Source organism: Chinchilla lanigera, unplaced genomic scaffold (genome assembly GCF_000276665.1).
Source record: "Chinchilla lanigera isolate Chin_1 unplaced genomic scaffold, ChiLan1.0 scaffold00127, whole genome shotgun sequence".
NCBI lineage: Eukaryota > Metazoa > Chordata > Mammalia > Rodentia > Chinchillidae > Chinchilla > Chinchilla lanigera.
Window position 1 is genome coordinate 2,579,285 of NW_004955528.1, and position 16,589 is coordinate 2,595,873.

Here is a 16,589-nt window from a genome sequence, read left to right on the forward strand (position 1 = left end):
TCCAGCATAACGAACCGACTGTCAGTGATACAGGAGGGATGAGAATGTCTGTACCACGCCAGACGGCCAGCCTTATCAAAATCCAACCGCACTAATCCTTTTCCTTACATCAAAAATCAAATAACTTCCCAGAGTGAGGCCACAGTCTCACCAAGAGCAGTTCCACTGGAGACGGCAAGTTGAGATTAACAGAACACCGTTAGGAAATAAATAGATAAGCATTTGCTTCCAATCTGACTGGTGCTCAGAAGGAGGACTCCTTCAGAAATGCACAGACAAGGGTCCTGAATTGTGTACCGTCTTACCACTGGTATTTACCATCCCCGAGGGTAACTGGGGACATCTGCAATAAACAATGCACTCATAGAAGATGCCATTTTCTAACAACAAAAGTTTGACCTGCATGGCATTTACGCAGAAGAAAATAATATTAGGTAAACCCGATAAGGGAGAAATGCAATAAGAGGATCCTAGATAACCACAGGGAGGGGACGTTTTTCTGATAGGATGAGCACCTTTCAAAGTGAGAAAACAATGTGATTTTCTGCTTGGCAGGGAGGTGCAATAGAGGGAAGATGGTCTGTGGCCTCCTTATCTCAGGAGCAGCCCCTCAGCTCCCCAGGGACTGCAGGAAGTGATTAATTAGTGCCTCCTTGAAGTCAAACCTTAGAAAGCTGCTGGGGGACTTTGGATGTGCATGTCAGAAAATGATAGCAGTCCAGAAACCTTTTTTGGGAACTGAACAATGGCGCCTGTCTCCGACAGTCCCAGCACCAGCAGGCTGGAGCCTAGGGGCTATGGAGAAGACCAAGGCCCACTGTAAAAAGGACAATTTTGGGGGGACTTCTTTTGTGCAAAGAGGAAAATCCATCAATGTCACAATTTTAAGTGAAAGAAAAAAGCCACCAAGTATGAGAACAGCATCACACTGCCAGACTGCCGCTCTCGCAGGGCACTGCCCACCAGCCAGCTCCCCTGGCCTTCAGCTCCAGGCCGCCGGCCCAAGTGAGCTGTCTTGTTACAACACGGCACATGCAGACCTGAGTGAACCAGACCCGTCGTCTCCCCTGCTTCGGAAAGAAACCTTTGCATGATGAGGGGAGAACTGATCCGCACTTCGTTCTTATGTTTCAATGGTGAAAAGGCAGAATCAAGATTCTCTCGCGCTGTGACAGAACCGCCTCATTAGTGGCACCTTTTCTCGTGTTCCAGGGAGAAGGTACAACCTCGGGTGGATAGTGCTGAGAAATCAAATTCTTCTCTTGCCTCCCCGTGGCCTCAGGCTCAGTGAGGATGGTGAGTGAAGGCCACAGATGCAGCAACTGGTGAGCAGGGGAGACTGTCAGAGTTTAAACGCAGCGAGGTGGACTTCCAAGCTAGATCCTCATGTACCAAGACAGCAGACCACAGCCTGTGGCTCCCTGCCAGCCTGCGGGGCAATTGAGTCCTGCTCGCAAAGAAATTACAAAGACAGCCCACTGGCCCCTGGGTTGTGCTGAGTCAGCAGGCTGGATGCAGAAAGCCTTTCTTTATCACGTAGGGAGAAGGCGCTTCCTTGTCAACAGGCTCAGTCTAATACAAGCAAGATGCCGGACCCAGAGTGTGGGGAAATTAGCACTTGGACAGCAACTGTTTCTTTAAGCCAGGCTTCCCGTGTGTCCCACAGCTGCTCAGGCCTCTGCTCTTCCCACTCCAGCCTGCATCCCAGGCAAAGCAAGGAAGAACGTGGGATGGGAAAGGAGAGCCGCTGAGATGAGCGTGTCCTTACACCTCCACCTGCCAATTCTCCCTCTAAAACCCCAGAACATTCCGGAGACTCCGCGTAGGAATTCCAACATAAAAAGTGAAGATAATCTCACTCTCATGCACAGGCTGCAACCAGACTAGGTCACTGCCATCCTCTTTAACGCCTGGCACATTTAGGGAATATTATGCTCACGGTATTTAATAGCGGCTTTCCTGTAAGGCCACAGCATAGATTCATAGGGACAGCCCGAGTTTATCAAGGCGACCAGATCCACCACAGTAAGACGCACCTGCAGTTTTCAGGAACACAGGTCCAGAGAACTTGTTAAGTGTTTAAATCAAAAATACTCTGGAGAAATACCCTCACCACTTTGGATAGCACCCCCGCCCCCGTCATCCCTCAACCCCAGAAAAGACGCTCGGCCTTCCACCCCCCCACACACCATTTTCAAAGGATACAAGACTTCAAAATGGATTTCAAAGGCCCCATAATTTTGGCAGCATGACATTTTATGTCTTATAAGCTATTTTTATTAGCCGAGGATTGTAGCAAATTGACGTTTACCAGCCATTAACCTTTCAAGCATGTAACTCTATTTTTTTCCTCACATGAAAGTATATCTTATACTTCCCTGGGAATCAATCCTTAAGCTGTCCGGCTCCTTTAAGGAAAAACATCATGGTGAAGCCACCTCTTTCTCATCACCAAAATGTAAGTTCTATAATTTTACAGACTTTTGATCACAATTTTATAGCCTTCAGCCCTGCCCTGGAATTCTGTTTTTCTCTTAAAATATAAGAACTAGATAAGACAAGTTGTATAATCCCTTCTTTGTATCTGAGGGGAGATGGGAAAGAATAAGATAGCTTAAGAAAAAAATGCCTCTCTACACTCGGCATGCAGTGGGGCTATCTTTGGAATAACTTGCTTCCTACTCTATTGGTTCATTGGCACTCAGGCATTAAATGCGAGATGACATAATCCAATCATACCAATACCCTATTAATAAGTAACGACAGTGAGTAACTTATGTTCATGCGCTCTCTCCTCTCCCATGAGTCTCTGGAGCTTTAAATAAGTCACTCTATAATTTATTTATTCAATTTTAAAAACATGCCTTTTGCCAAAAGGTCTCTGGCCGCCCATCAGAATGTAAAGGCCAATAAGGGGAAAGTCCCCAAACAGAACCATAAAAACGCATTGAACGAAGCCACCATCTACAGGAAAAATTACTGCCTCAAAGGTTAGCTCATCCCCCACCTTTCAGGACCCTTTGCAGAGCAGGGCTGCTGGGGGAGGGTGGTGTCGCCTTCCATGGACAATGAAGCAGCAGGGAAAGGAAATGCAGACTCCTCCGTGGTATCCCACCCTGCTCTGGGAAAGGGGTAAATTCTCCAGGAATGTGGGAATCAATTGGGAATTCAGGAATGCAGTGAGCTCTCAGAACCTGCTTCCTGCCAGCTGCTCTGAAGACTAAAGGGGGTGGGGGCTTCTCTGTCCCCAAGTTTCAGGTAAGGAGAGGGGCTGGCTGACCCCACAGGACTCAGAGGAGGATGGCAGAGGGGCTCTCCTGGCTGGGCTCACATTCGGCTGATGTATTTCCACTAATACACCCAGGGACAGAGTAAGCCAGCAAAGCTCTGTTTTGCTGTGGGCCCTGTCCCTCCCACAGAACCGGATCATCTCATCAGATCCTCAAACCCCAATTGGAGCAGACATCAGGACCTCATCCTACAAAAGGGAGCACAGGCCACAAAGCAAGATGTGCCTAGTGCCACGCAGCGGGTGACTGAGGACCAGATCCCCAGGGCTGGTCGCACGCTGGCCAGTCTCCAGGGAGAGTCTGGTTCTGTGGTGGTGCAGGGTACCCGCAGGAGCAGAGGCTGGGATCCCGGCGGAGGGCACCTCAACCCGGGCTCCCACAGGGCCTGCAGCAGGAACTGGAGCGGGCAGCCCACATCGGCACAGGTCAGCATCCCTCGCCTTGTTAAATGTACCTCCCACCCCTGGTGACTGTGCAGATTACCCGGATGGTACAGGGGAGAGCCTGCCCCGGTGCCCCACGCAGGGACCCCTGGCTGCACAGACCTGAATGACAGAACAACCGCGCTGTCCACTCTTACGGTGCGGCTGTGCACGCGACAGTGACAGGCGCCCAAGGGCGGGAGGCTGATGCTCACCAAAGGTGTCCCAGGACGCAGCAGATCACACTTAGTCCTCATCAGCCGAACACTGATGGGTGTCCCCGACAACGAGTCGCCCGCACCTCCGTAAATACCCACCGAAGGAAAAGGGAGAGAAAAGGAGGGTTCCCCCTTCACGTCTGGCTGACGTGTGCCCAGCGAGGCGCCAGGAAAAGGCCTGAAACAACTGGCCAGCCCGTCCAGCTCTCCGGCTCTCCCAGCAGGCCTTTCCTGCTCCACCCCACTGCCCAGCTTTGGCCCGAGGTTCTGGTTGAGCCGCCTGAAGACACCAGCAGGAAAATGTCACCTGTGGCCAGGTTGTTTCTTCTTTCATAACCTCAGAACCTCCGCTTGGGCTCTAAGACAGAGAAGCAACGGGCCTGAGACATCCTGGCGTCCAGCGCCAGCTGTCATTCTCTGCACGGACCGGCCCATGCCAATCAGCACCAACTCTTGGGATGTTCACAGCAACCCAGATGGATGGGAGAACCAGGCTGCATGAGCTCTGCCACCCGCACCCGGGCAGGACCTGGGGCTGTGTCACAGCCACCTACGGCTCCCCTGTCCACCACGGACCCGGTGTAGTGCAGAGCTGCCTCCACTGCAGCCCAGGCAGGGACAGCGATGGGAATGAAGCCCTCGGAATCCGGGGCAGCAGCTGCTTCCCGAGTCACAGGGCCACCCTTCCGCCTCGGTGGGAGCAGAGCGGCTGGGCGGCAAAAGTGCGGCAGCCTGAAACACAAGAAACGCGATACTTGCAGCCAGAAAGGATGCCTTTTGCATTTCCACAGGAAAGTGGTTTTGAGGAGCGAAGAGGCATTTCTATAACTGCTTCCTCCCACGTGCTCCACATGCATCGGCAGAGGGAGTGTGCCATCCCCCCGCCACTGCTGAACGACCCACTCCCAATGGCAGTCCTGAGGTTAACCAAACGTCGTCAATGCATCCACACGGCACCATCCGAGCCATCGTCCTTGTTAAGGTTCCATCTGAGAGCGAGGGATAATGGGGGGAGGACAAAGGCTCCACATACGTTTTAATTCCAACGAAACTGTTCTGCGCCACACTTCATAATGTAAAATACTGTATTATGACGCTAAAGTGCCCCATTTATGTTCCAGCAAGATCGAGCACGGGGCACCGTCTCAGCCACTCCCCTGTGCTGCACATCAGCATGCCGGCTACCCTGCAGCCCCCTTCCTGGATGACCCGGCTGCCCAAGGCGCCGACCCTTGGAAATCTAGAGTGAAACCTCCCGAGGCCGGAAGCCCTTGGGCAGTCATGAATACTAGGCTTCCCAGGAGACAGATTAACAGGAAGCTTCCCAGGCCACATCCACAAAACTTCCGACTCAGTGGGTGGATTAGTTCCCCACGGCTGCTATAACAAGTGACCAGGAACCCGGCAGAGTAAGATAACACAAGTTTACTCTATTGCAGTTCTGTAGACAGAAATTTGCAGTCAAAGTGTCACAGGGCTATGCTGCCTTCAGTCTTTAGCAGAGAACTCTTTCTGCCTCTCCCGGCATCCTGGGGCTCTAAGTGTTCCTTGGCTTGTGGCCACGTCAGCCAGGTCTCTACCTTCATCAGCCAGGTCTCTACCTTCACCTTCCCATGGTCTCCCCTTCTGACTTGTAAGGAAAGTTTTCACTGATTTAGGACACCCCCTGCCCCTTAGTTAACAAAGTCTCACCTTGAGATTCCTGACTCATCTGCAAAGACTCTTTCTCTAAATTATGTCACATACAGAGGTTTGGGGTAGAGGTATTCTTTTGGGGGCCCCTTGGTCTCACTGTAGTCAAGGTAGGACAGGATCTAGGAGCTCAGCACATTAAGCATGGGTCCCCCAGCAGGCAGTTCCGGAGCCGGAGTCAGGCACCTACCCCTTTGTTTGCAGCTAAGGAGACGAAGGCCCGGGAAGGGAGAGCACTCAGGAGAGCCACCTCTTCCCAGCCAGTGCTCTCCCCAGCCTCGCTGAGGTGGGCCTCGGCTCTGGCCCTTGTGAAGGCAGAGGCCATTCCTTCACTCCCGGCAAGCTTGTGCACCAGGGTTCCCTCTGGGTTTTCGAAGCAGATCGGTAGAGGTAGCATCCCAACTTCTATTCGGGCAGCTAAAACAATGGGAAAGCAAAACTCTGACACTTTCCCAACTTGGACGCACAGACATATGTGCAAACCCCTGAAATAACTTGGAGGCCAAGTCCTCCCTTTCCAAATGCAAAGAGCCAAAAAGAGCCAGGTCCCCTTGCCGGGCAGACATGACATCTGAAAACCCAGACCCAGAACCGGAAGTTAACTAGACCATGTTCCGAACGGAGAGTGCCCCACTCAGTTCAACTCTCTGCACCTGTAGGGAACGGCACACTGGCTGGCAGGGGAGGACCCACACCCACCACGAGGACACCTGCCCTTGAGCTGGCACAGGGTGCACCCTCAGCTCTGCGGGGGTGCACCTGTCTCTGAAGGCTTACCCTAGTCCCTCCCCAGTCCTCATGCAGTATCGGCAAGAAAGCACAGTGAATCCAAAGAAGGCAAAGTTGAAAGCAGCCAGGCTGGGAGCTGCAGCGCAGCTCACTTTCCAGTGCCCACCGGGACACCACCCCCAGGCCCCAGGAGGCCACTGCCCACCGAAGTCTTACTGTGGACTGGAGGGAGCAGGTGACCGCACAGCGGCGGGAGCTCTGTGTGGAAGCACTGCGCTCTCCGTTCAGAGGGCCGAGAGCTCCACTGGAATCTCAAACCACAACGCACTCGCGGGGTGCACAAGTCCTCTGCAAATGGTAGCCAACGAGAAACAGCTGTGCCGTTGTGCTCTAAATATGAAGCGAACCCCAAAGACTCATTCAGGGTGTGGTCCCCCAGGTGGGAACTCAAAGCTGTGGGCGTGCAGAGGTTCCTGGATCACTGTGGAGCTGATGAGCCTTCTCCTGCGCATCCCTTCTGCTGTGATTTTTACCTTGAAGCCAGCAGACCATGGATAGAAACCTCTGAAGCTGCTGTGCATGTCGGGTACTGTGTCCCAGCCACAGAAAGGTAGGGTAGAATTAGAGAATCCCTGTTCCCGAGACACATGCCCTCCACCATCAGACCCGCAAGTGGTCAGCAGAGCAACGGCTCCCAAGGAGGACCATGCCCAACCCCAGGTGCGAGGAACGCATTGCTTCCAGTGGCAGAGGGTCTCTGCAGATGTACTAAATGCGGGACCTGGAGAGGGGCGACTCCCTGGATTATCCTGGCAGGCCCAGCACTGTCACAAGTACTCTTAAGAGTGGCACAGGAAAGCAGAAGACACAGACAGAGGAGGAGTGGGAGAGCGCTAGGGAGAAGGGAAGAGTGATGAGGCACCGCCAGCTCCGAAGAGGGAGGAAGGGGCCCTGAGCCAAGGGCTGCAGGTGGCCTCTGGGAGCTGGAACGGGCAGGAAACAGAGTCTCTCCTGGAGTCTCTGGAAGGAACCAGCCCTGCTGCACAGCAACCTGATTTCAGCCCAGCGAGGCCAAACTGCGGTTCTCGTCATCCAGAACGGTGCAGTAACAGATCTGTGGGAAGCCACTCCGTTTGTGGTGACTGACACAATCTGTAAGTTGCGCTAGTCCCTCCCAGGCGAAGGCGGGGGAGACAGAGGTGTATGGAGTAAGCCTGCGTGTGAGCCCGGCCCTGGGCATGCTGTCCAGATGCTCTAACACTGTAGATGCAGCACAAGCATCAAAGGCACACAGCAGCGTGTGGTGAGTCCCCGGCCCCGGCCGCTTTCCATCTCCTGGACCCTGACACGGGCAACCAAGTGGGGCCTTGTGTTTCGTTGATAAAGAACCAGAGAAGGGCCCAGAGGATGGAGAGGAACCAGCCTAAGGCAGTACCGGAGGCTGCCAGGAGAGGGCAGCCCAGAGCCCGGGCAAAAAAAAAAAAAAAAAAGAAAGGCACCAAAACCGTGATCCTTTTGACAAAAAGCAAACAGTTTTAGCGTTGGGTTTGCAGCGCATCACTGTGCCGCTCTGGGGTTTAAAGGAGCAGCAACTGCCACGCGGTTTTACGCGAACACACTTGGGAGGACGTCGTTGCCCTTGGTGGAGAGAAACTTCACTCGGCTTACGGTGTTTTTTTCATAGTGGAATTCACTCAGAGGAAAAATTGCTCTTTCAAGAAGTCAAAATAATAGGCACATTCTTTGAAGAGATGAATGTGTGCTTGCTCGCTCTCTCAGCTCGCGATTAGTCCTGGCATTTACTTTACCATACTTTCAGGCTAAAACGGGAAGGAGGGAGGGAAGGGAGAAAAGAAGAGGGGAGAAGGAACAGCGGGAAGGAAGGGGGATCTTTCCGTAATTTTAACCTACATCCATCTGCCCCCTAAGAGAATTTACAAAATTTCTAATTTGGAAATTAATATCATGAAGCAAATACTAGGGCTCACCTCGTACCAAATACGCGTTATTTAAACTGTAGTATGAATTTCATTGTGATTTGAAAGGAAAAAAAAAAAACCCTGCAGGGTAGAATTAGAAAATCACTATTTCTGAAACAAAGAACTTGTAGGTCTTGGCAGCCGATACAGAAATCCAAGCGCCGCTCAGTCGCAGAGTGGAGGAGACCCTGTGCTTCAGAAGGTCACCCGCGGAGGTGAGGGCTCCCCAGCGACAGAGCGTGGTGGGACCCCGGGCGCTTGCCGGTTCTGCTCTGAGGCTCTCTCAGCACCTCCCTCCGGAGCCCAGGACCCAGACCCGGCCCAGGAGAAAAGGCCACACATGGACGCCAGGGATCATCTCTCCCCGACGTCCTCGCAAGGGAGGACCCAGCAGCCGAATCGCAGGGCCTCTCTGTGCGTCCAGGGTCGGCCTCGCTAGCATCCTAGTGCCCTTGTCACAGCGTGCTGTGGCTGCGGTCCTGAGTGCAAACAAGCTCCGGGCAGATGTGCTCAGCTTTCCGAGCCGGCTGGTGCCTTCTCACACTGCCCCCGCCCCCGGCGCTGGCGGTCTGAGGGAGGACTGGAACTCTGTCCTAGGACTCCGCGCTACCAACCTGGGCTCTTCCGTGCCAGAGCTGGCTCTGCAAACCCATGGTGCCCACAGTTCGGACCCACTTCCTTGGATCCCCAGGACGCGAGCAGTGGTGACCAAGCTCCTGACCACGGGCCTCTGCTGCATCCTCCCGGCCAAGAGACAGCAGCCGTCTGCACGCTGGGCTGTCGCCGATGCCTTGCATCTGAGGCATCCACCTGACTGCAGGCAGCCTCTATGCCCTGAATGCCACCCACCCTGACATCACAGGGCGACTGGAAGTAACCAGCTCGCTCTGAACACACTGTGAGGGGAAAGCAAATCGGGCTTTCAGGCTGATCTTGTGGCCTTGTTGATGTCAGTTTCTGGGCCCTAAGGTGGGGAGTTCACCTCCCTGGAAGGGCTTTTTGAAGATCAGCGAGATACTGCGTGTGAGGAATGGCCGGGACTTCTAACACCATCACACTGCAGTCACACGAAGCCTCACACTCCTTCGTCTGAAGACTCAGTGACCACACATTCTGAAAACACAAACCCTGAATCTCCGGTACCCACCGGCAGCAGCAAGTGGACAGTCTCTGGTCTGCGTGGTGCTGGGGATCGTGGACAGGACGGCTGGGGGCATCCTAACCCGTGGCAGAAGACCAGTAACTCGAGGCGGTAGCTGCCACTTCTAGGAGCCTCGCCGTGCTCCTGTATGGCATGGCCAGGGTGCACGCCCCCTCGGGCTGCGGGGCACAGCGAGGAGAGGCGGCTGTGGGCAGGAGGCGCATGACAGCAGTGTGCAGAGGGTGGTGCTGGGGGTGTCCCACGAAGGAGCTGCATCCCCAGCCTTTTTAATTTTGAGACACAGTTTCTGCTAAGTTGCCCAGGGTGGGCTCGAACTTGTGACCCTCCTGCCTCAGCCTCTCTCAGTGCTAGAAACACAGGCTGTGCCACCTCAAGGGGCTGTTTTGTTCTTAATCATGACTTCTGGGCCCCTCTCGAGGTATGGGCCATGGCCTGGGGACCAGCCTGGCACAGGTCTCCACCTGCTTTGACACTGATCCTACCTTGCCCTTGGTCCCACAGCAGCCACTCCCAAGCCCCTTCACCCCAGGACCAGGCAAAACCATAGCGGGGAAGAGCTGCAGGAAAACCCAGCTGGCCACACCCCCGTGATGGGCTGGGACTGCCCCAAAGACAGCCAGAGGGTGCCCCAGGTTCCCCTGTGCTCTGCACACTTCGTCTCAAACCCCTAAGCGATGGTGTATGAAGCAGAGGAGTCTGTGTGCTCAGCCAGAGCGAGAGGCACTGCCTCGGGCGTCTCGCCCAGCCTGACTCCCTCTGCTTCTGTCGGGGCCATGGCGTCCTCCAGCCATGGACACCGTGGCTGGACGGACCCCACAGGGCATCTCCCAGCTTCCCACAGGGGCGTGCCCAGAGCCTGGCCGGGAGCTCCTGCACACTGCTGCCCGGGCAGGTGGCCCTGGTCTTACACCTCTAGGGGCCCGCTCATGCCCAGGTCACAGAAGAGCCCGAAGCACTGGTTGCTGGTTCCTTTCATCCAGTGAAGCTTTGCAAAGGATCCACGGGGAGGTCTCTGCAGCCCAGCGTGGGGAGCGGAGCCTCTAATTCACAGGGAACAAAGGGCCACCTGGGTGGGAGGGCTTGGAGCAGGGGCTGTACTTGCTGGAGTCGGGGGACCTGGCCAAGATCCCCAACTGCCTGCATGAGGGGTACAGCGACGGGTGACGTGTGACAGGGGGCTGGGAGGTCAGTGCCTCGGGATGGGCAACGGCAAGGACCTCTTCGGCTGGCCGCCATCTGCTGCCCACACACAGGAATTCTCAGAGGGGGTGAGGAGCTTTCCCTGGGACAGCGGCAACTCCTGTGGGCTCATAAAAGTTCCAGTCCAGCTCACAGCGCAGGACAAGGACAGTCTTGGCCCCTGTCTAGACTCAGTTCATAACTTGGGGTCCCTGACAGGACAGTGGGGTCTCACGGGTTATCTGCACACACAACGAGCCACGTCGTTTTTCTCACCTCCCAGGAGACAGCAGGTCCAGGGCTCGAAGCTTTTCAAGGACTGGTTCTGTCCACCCTCCTCAGAGCTGCAAAACGGCTGTGTAACCCCAGACATCATGTCTGTGTTCCAGCCAGGACTAAGAGAAGAAGGCAGGCCAGCCGTGGAGCTGAACTGAGCAGAAGAAATCAGAGACCACTGGGTACAGAGCCCCCTCGCCATCCTGGTGGTGGGAGTCTGCAGGCGGACCTTACCCAGGGCTCTCCGTAGCTCCCAGCAGGGCTGCCTCTATTGAGAGCTAGGCCACGCCCACCCCATGAAAGCCACGCCCACCCACGAAAGCCACACCCGCCCACAAGAAGCCACGCCCACACGCCCGGGATTCCAGTGCAGGCCCCCCGGGACACTATGCCCAGGTGAGAATACCTGCCCACACCAAGGCAAGCCTGGGCCATCTGACAAGAGGACTCCCGGCCACGCTCAGGCCCTATCCGGCCACGTTCCCAGCTACTGACTCCAGCCCTCGGCCTGATCCCCAGCCTGTCTGACTCTATTTCACGGCCTGTCTACTCTGCTTCCCTGTGGAGCTGGGAAACCCCTGCCCAGCAGACTTGGGGGGTGTCCAGTAGGCATCCCTTCCCCCTTCCTGAAACAGAATCCGCCCTCCTCATCAAGGTGATGGATTAGGATTGGTGCAAGCCAAAAAGACAGCACAGTACTCTACTTCCACTGCCTCCTCAGCCCATCGGCAAGGAGTGACATGTGACCTAGTTCTAGCTAATGTGAACTTCTGCAGGGATTCTGAAAAAGTGCTTTCCTGATATAGAAAAGAAATGGAGATGGTGCTAGTCTTCTCTCCTTCTGCTCTGAACTCAGATGCAACATGTGGAACCACAGCAGCTAGTTTGCAACAATGAGGCAATAAGCTGACAAATCAAATCCCACAGAATGCAGGGTTTGTGATAGTGTCACCGACCTGAGGCTTCTGCCCTTGATGATATCTCGCCCTCACTGTAGTGTGAGAAAAATAACCCCATGTATTCAAGATCTTGTTTATTGGGTTTTACCTCATGGACCAAGAATATCCTGAATGGTATAAAAGGCGCAAAGACAGACAGAGTTCGGCCGTTGTGACCCTTGCAGTTTGAGTGGCAGGACAGCCGGCTGTGACAGTGCCCGAGATGGTCCCTAGCTAACTGGGGGTGGGGGAGGAGGCTTCTCTGAGGAAATCTCATCAAGTCAGTGAAAGCCAAGCCCTCCTTCCTGCGCTAGCCAAGCCCTCCTTCCTGCGCTACCCAAGCCAGAGTGAGCCTGTTCTCCCCACAGTGACCAGAGCCTCCCTCCTGCCCCTTAGTGAGCGCTGCCTCTGCCCACTGGGCACCCTCTACTCTCAGACAAGAGGCAACCGCTGGGCCTGCGACCTGCCCCACCCAAGCCCTGCAGCGCCGCCCAGCTGGGTCTCCGTGTGAGGCTGGCCAGCTTCGCCCAGGCCTCTGCTGGGGAACAGCGCAGGTAAGCGTGGCCCGAGCCTCTTGCCGTTGACTGTTAATTATTAATAACGAAGAGAAAGGGACACCTGCCCAGCCAGGGCGGGTGAGCCAGGGCTAAACTGTGGCTCGGAGAACGCTCCATTTTAGCCTGAGGAAAGCAGCATACCCGTTCTGGCTTAGGTATCACCGTGCACCAGGGATCAGCGCGGTCAGTGCGTGATTCTAAAAACTAAACTATGGCTGACAGCCTTTGCAGTGACACCCAACACTCCCAGTAACCACAGGCAGGAAATGTGGGCAGCGGGGACCTGGGAAGGCCACCGTCAGCCAGACCAGCACTCTGGGTCTCCACACTTCGAGGATTCGCTTCTCCAAAGGTTTGCAATATGTAGTATTTGTTACCCTATTGGGGAAAACTATTTTAAGCCTAATTAGCATGAAATTTTTAGAATGCAAATGCTTTTCATTTAGACATAAAACAAAATGCCACGACATTTCTTCCATCCATTTGTCATAAACAAGTTAATTACTGCGTAACAAATCGCTCCTGCTGGAATCTGTACGTCGCGGGGCCGCTGGCGCGCTGACTCAGGCAGAGAGAGCCGCAGAGCGGGCCTCAACAGCTCGCGCAGGCGCAGTGAGGCGGGCCGGCGAGGCTCCGCTGGTCCAGTTAGGGCTAAGTTCCCTCCGTTGGAGTAAGTCAATTATAAGGAGTCATTATCTATTTAACTCGATTCCTACCAGAGTAGCGGAAACACCGGGCTTCTTATTTATTTTTGACGCAGGCACCCTGGATATGTTCTTGAAGCTGCAAAGTTTTCTGCACACACAAAGAACTGTCTGCATGTCCTGGCTTGAGTGTATCGCAGCTTTAGCTGTTGCCCGCGCATGTGTTAAATTACTTCTCAGATGTAAAAGCATCTCTTTGCTCCTGAGAGCACGCACCTTAGGAAGAGCGAAGGGAAGAAAGCAAGGAGAGGGTGGTGTAGGCTGGCCGGGGAGACACAGTGTGCTTCAGCTCACCCAGCAGACAGGCACAGAAGATCCGGATCCCAGATGCCGGGGAGACCCTTGGACCCCTCCCCGGGCCAGGCCTGGGCGGGTGCAGCCTCAACTCAGGGTAAGCATATGCTCAGAAACCTGTGTATTCGCAACGCTGTGCGCTGGTCCAGGCTCACCCAGGATGACGCAGCTTCAAGCCCTCACTATGTGACTGCCGTGTGCACCCAGGGCCCAGGCCAAAGGCCAGTGATCCGGCCCCCACCACACCCACCAAGAGCCAAGCACACAGTCTGGGCGGGACCCACAGGGCTGTGTGACAGAGAAGGGGTGCCTGTTTGGATCTCACGTCATCACAGAATGTCTGAGGAGCTGCCATCCTGTTTGATCACAGTGAGTCTTTGCCATGACTAAAGAGGTGTGTTTCCTTCAGTCCCGGGGGAAATCCAGTGCTCTGAGGTCTGATCACATTTGGTCTTGGGCTCCCAGAGGCCTTAGGGGCTGGTTTCAGCACCACAGTTCAGAACATACAAACAACAGAACAGAATCGCATCCCAGAGCACCGGGCAGAGCAACACAGGAGCTCCAGAGCAACCTGGCTCTGCTCCCTGGGACCCCAGCGATGTCCTAGACCAAAGCCCCGCCCACCTCATCCACTCCGGAGTGAGGCAGGCAGGAAGGGGAGGGAGCAGCTGCTGAGACAGTGCCTCGGGAAGTGCCTGCAAAGTTTCTGCTTTTTCATAATCGCCAAGAGTCAATGGCGTCACAATGCAGAAAACAAAACAAAAAAAGTGAGAAAAGTTGGATTCAGTGCAAGATAAAAATGCTAATTCACATAACAGGGAACAAGCTAGAAAGTCAGCCAGCTCCATCTGGAAGGCTGAGAGTCTAGAGAGTCCCCTCACTAGGTGTGCGAGAGAGCTTACACACATCACACACACACCTCAGGAAGTGCTATCAGCCCTAGAGGGAAAAGTCTCTATTTCTCCCAGAACACAAAACTAGGGACAAAGCCGAGAGCCCGGGGGTGACTTCAGGGAACAATGAAATCTAGCTCCCACAGCACATTGAACGTGGGTTCCCGGCACTCCACAACCAACTCAGAGGCAATGAGGCAAGGCTCTAGGTTGGACTTGAAACCCTGGGAAGGCAAGACCTCCTTTACTTCCTCTACGCAAATACAAAGTTTAATTAGTTTGTCTTGAAAGGGAAACACATCGGTGTGCAGAATGATCTACGGTGGTGTGAGATCCGGGGCTGCCTCCGACGGCCCGTGGAAAACGTGGCCACGGCTCCGTGAGCACCACCAGGCTAATTGGTGGCTCCCGCCTGCATGTGTGTTTTCGTGTTGTCAGTGGGGCAGTAATGAAAATGAATGCCACATTTGTGAACAGAACGTCTGTGGGCTTATTTACTGCATTTCCAACAACATCGTCTGCTTTATCATGCATTTCAAAGCAGGGATAATTTAAGAATCCAGAATTTCATACATAAAAATACTTGGTAAGAAAGTCTCTCTCTGCACATTATTTGGGTGACGTTACTTCCGAATTCCAATTTGTTGCCCAGGAAATGATTCACCTCGTTCAAAAACGACAGGGACTCTGAATCATTTACCTTGATGCCAAATGTCTCCGAGGTCCTCCAAATTGCACCTCGCTGACCTCACCGCCATCATCTTGCAGAGAGCATCACGCACATCCCAGCCCAGCCCGGCCTTGTCCTTCTGAAGGCCTCCCCCAGTGGACAGTGCACAGCGAGCCCTCCCTCCTCCGCAGGCCCTGCCCTACCTTTGAGGAGCTTCTCTCCCTGCAGGATGTTGGGGGAGATTAATGCCGTGTAATCTTCCTCAGAGAACCCAGCCTTGCAGGTCTCTCTGGCGGTAAGATCCTCGTTATGGGCCTGAGGAAGAAAGCAGAGAGGTAAAACAAAAATAAATTCACAGACATGTGACCCACGCAGCGCGCACAGGGGCCTGCTGTGTGCAGGTCTCCGGCGGAGGGAAACGCTGTAGACCACAGTCTCCACCCAGAGGTGACAGCCCCGCGCTCCGGGCGCTCTGGTCTCGAGGTGGCTCGGAAACCTCTCCCAGCACTGGACAGAGAGCCACGCTGCTGCGGGCGGCGAAGCCCACCGTCAGCCCGGCTGGGGCTAGCGGGCCCCATGGGCACTTGGCAGGGGAGCCAGGAGAGCTGTCCAAAAGGCAAGCGCAGTGTGTGGCCAGTCCAGGGAGACCCCGGGAGGCCAAGCCCAGCCGAGGCCAGCTCTGTGCAGAGCCGCGTCCCTTGGGCGCCAGGGCTCTGGGTGGAGGGGAGGAGCTGGAGACAGGCTGCGTGCTGACGGAGAAAGGGCAGAAGGGAAGAAAGGGAATTTCTAGGACTCCTTCTGGCTGGAGGTGAGAAGCCAGCTCCGCCGGCTGCAGGGAAGCAGGGCGGAGCAGGGGGCAGGGCTGGCTTGCACCCTCCAGGCCTCGCCTGCCGCTTTTCCCAGACACTTGTTCCTCCATGTACCCCAGCTCCAGCCCAGCCAGAAAGGGTGTGAGTGAATCTCCCTGTCCTGGGCAGCTCGCTGCTCTGGAAGTGCAGAGCTTCTGTCAGACAGGCTGGGCGACAGGACCCCTCCCCGGGGGCAGGGAGCAGCAGGAGAGTCGGCGTGCACCAGTCGGCCCTGCTACGGCAGAGGGAGCACAGCGGTGCCCCTGCTCCCCGGCGAGCGCAGGGAGCCCCGGGGCGCAGCCGCACCCGCAGTCGCGCCTCCTCGGGCAGAACGCGCCTCCCGCCGACCGCCTCCGGCAGCCTCCAGCGCGGCCAGCCGCCCGCCCCAGCTCCGGCTCGGACACCACCCGGGGTGCGGGAGCTCCTCCATCCGAGAGCACCGGGGAGGAGGAGAAGGAGGGCGCGGGGGCTTTCCCTGGAACACGCTCCGAGCCGCGGTTCGTTCCCGGGAACAAAGCTTCAGCGGCACTCGCAGACCGGGGGAGGCGGGACTCGTCCCGGAAAGTTTCGATTCGCCCGGGCCGTGTGCCCGGAGCATCCTCGAACGCCCCGCGGCCCCGGAGCCGGCCTCCGGCCACCCGCACTTGTTTATTTCCGTGGTTACCACAGCGAGGCTCGCGAGGAGGCAGCGAGGCCGATCGGCCACGAGAGGGGGTTCCTGCAACTCCCGCGGCCCCC

At 55.5% G+C, this 16,589-nt stretch overlaps 1 protein-coding gene across 1 annotated transcript in view; it reads right to left on the reverse strand.

Moving 5' to 3' along the window:
• Positions 1 to 15,318, reverse strand: part of Cdh4 (cadherin 4, type 1, R-cadherin (retinal)) — a gene marked incomplete at its 5' end in the record, with an annotated part of 554,230 nt that extends 538,912 nt beyond the window's left edge. The window contains 1 exon segment of the mRNA XM_013507435.1: positions 15,207 to 15,318. Within this exon segment, the coding sequence (XP_013362889.1) occupies positions 15,207 to 15,318 (112 nt within the window).
• Between the last annotated feature and the right edge of the window lie 1,271 nt (positions 15,319 to 16,589).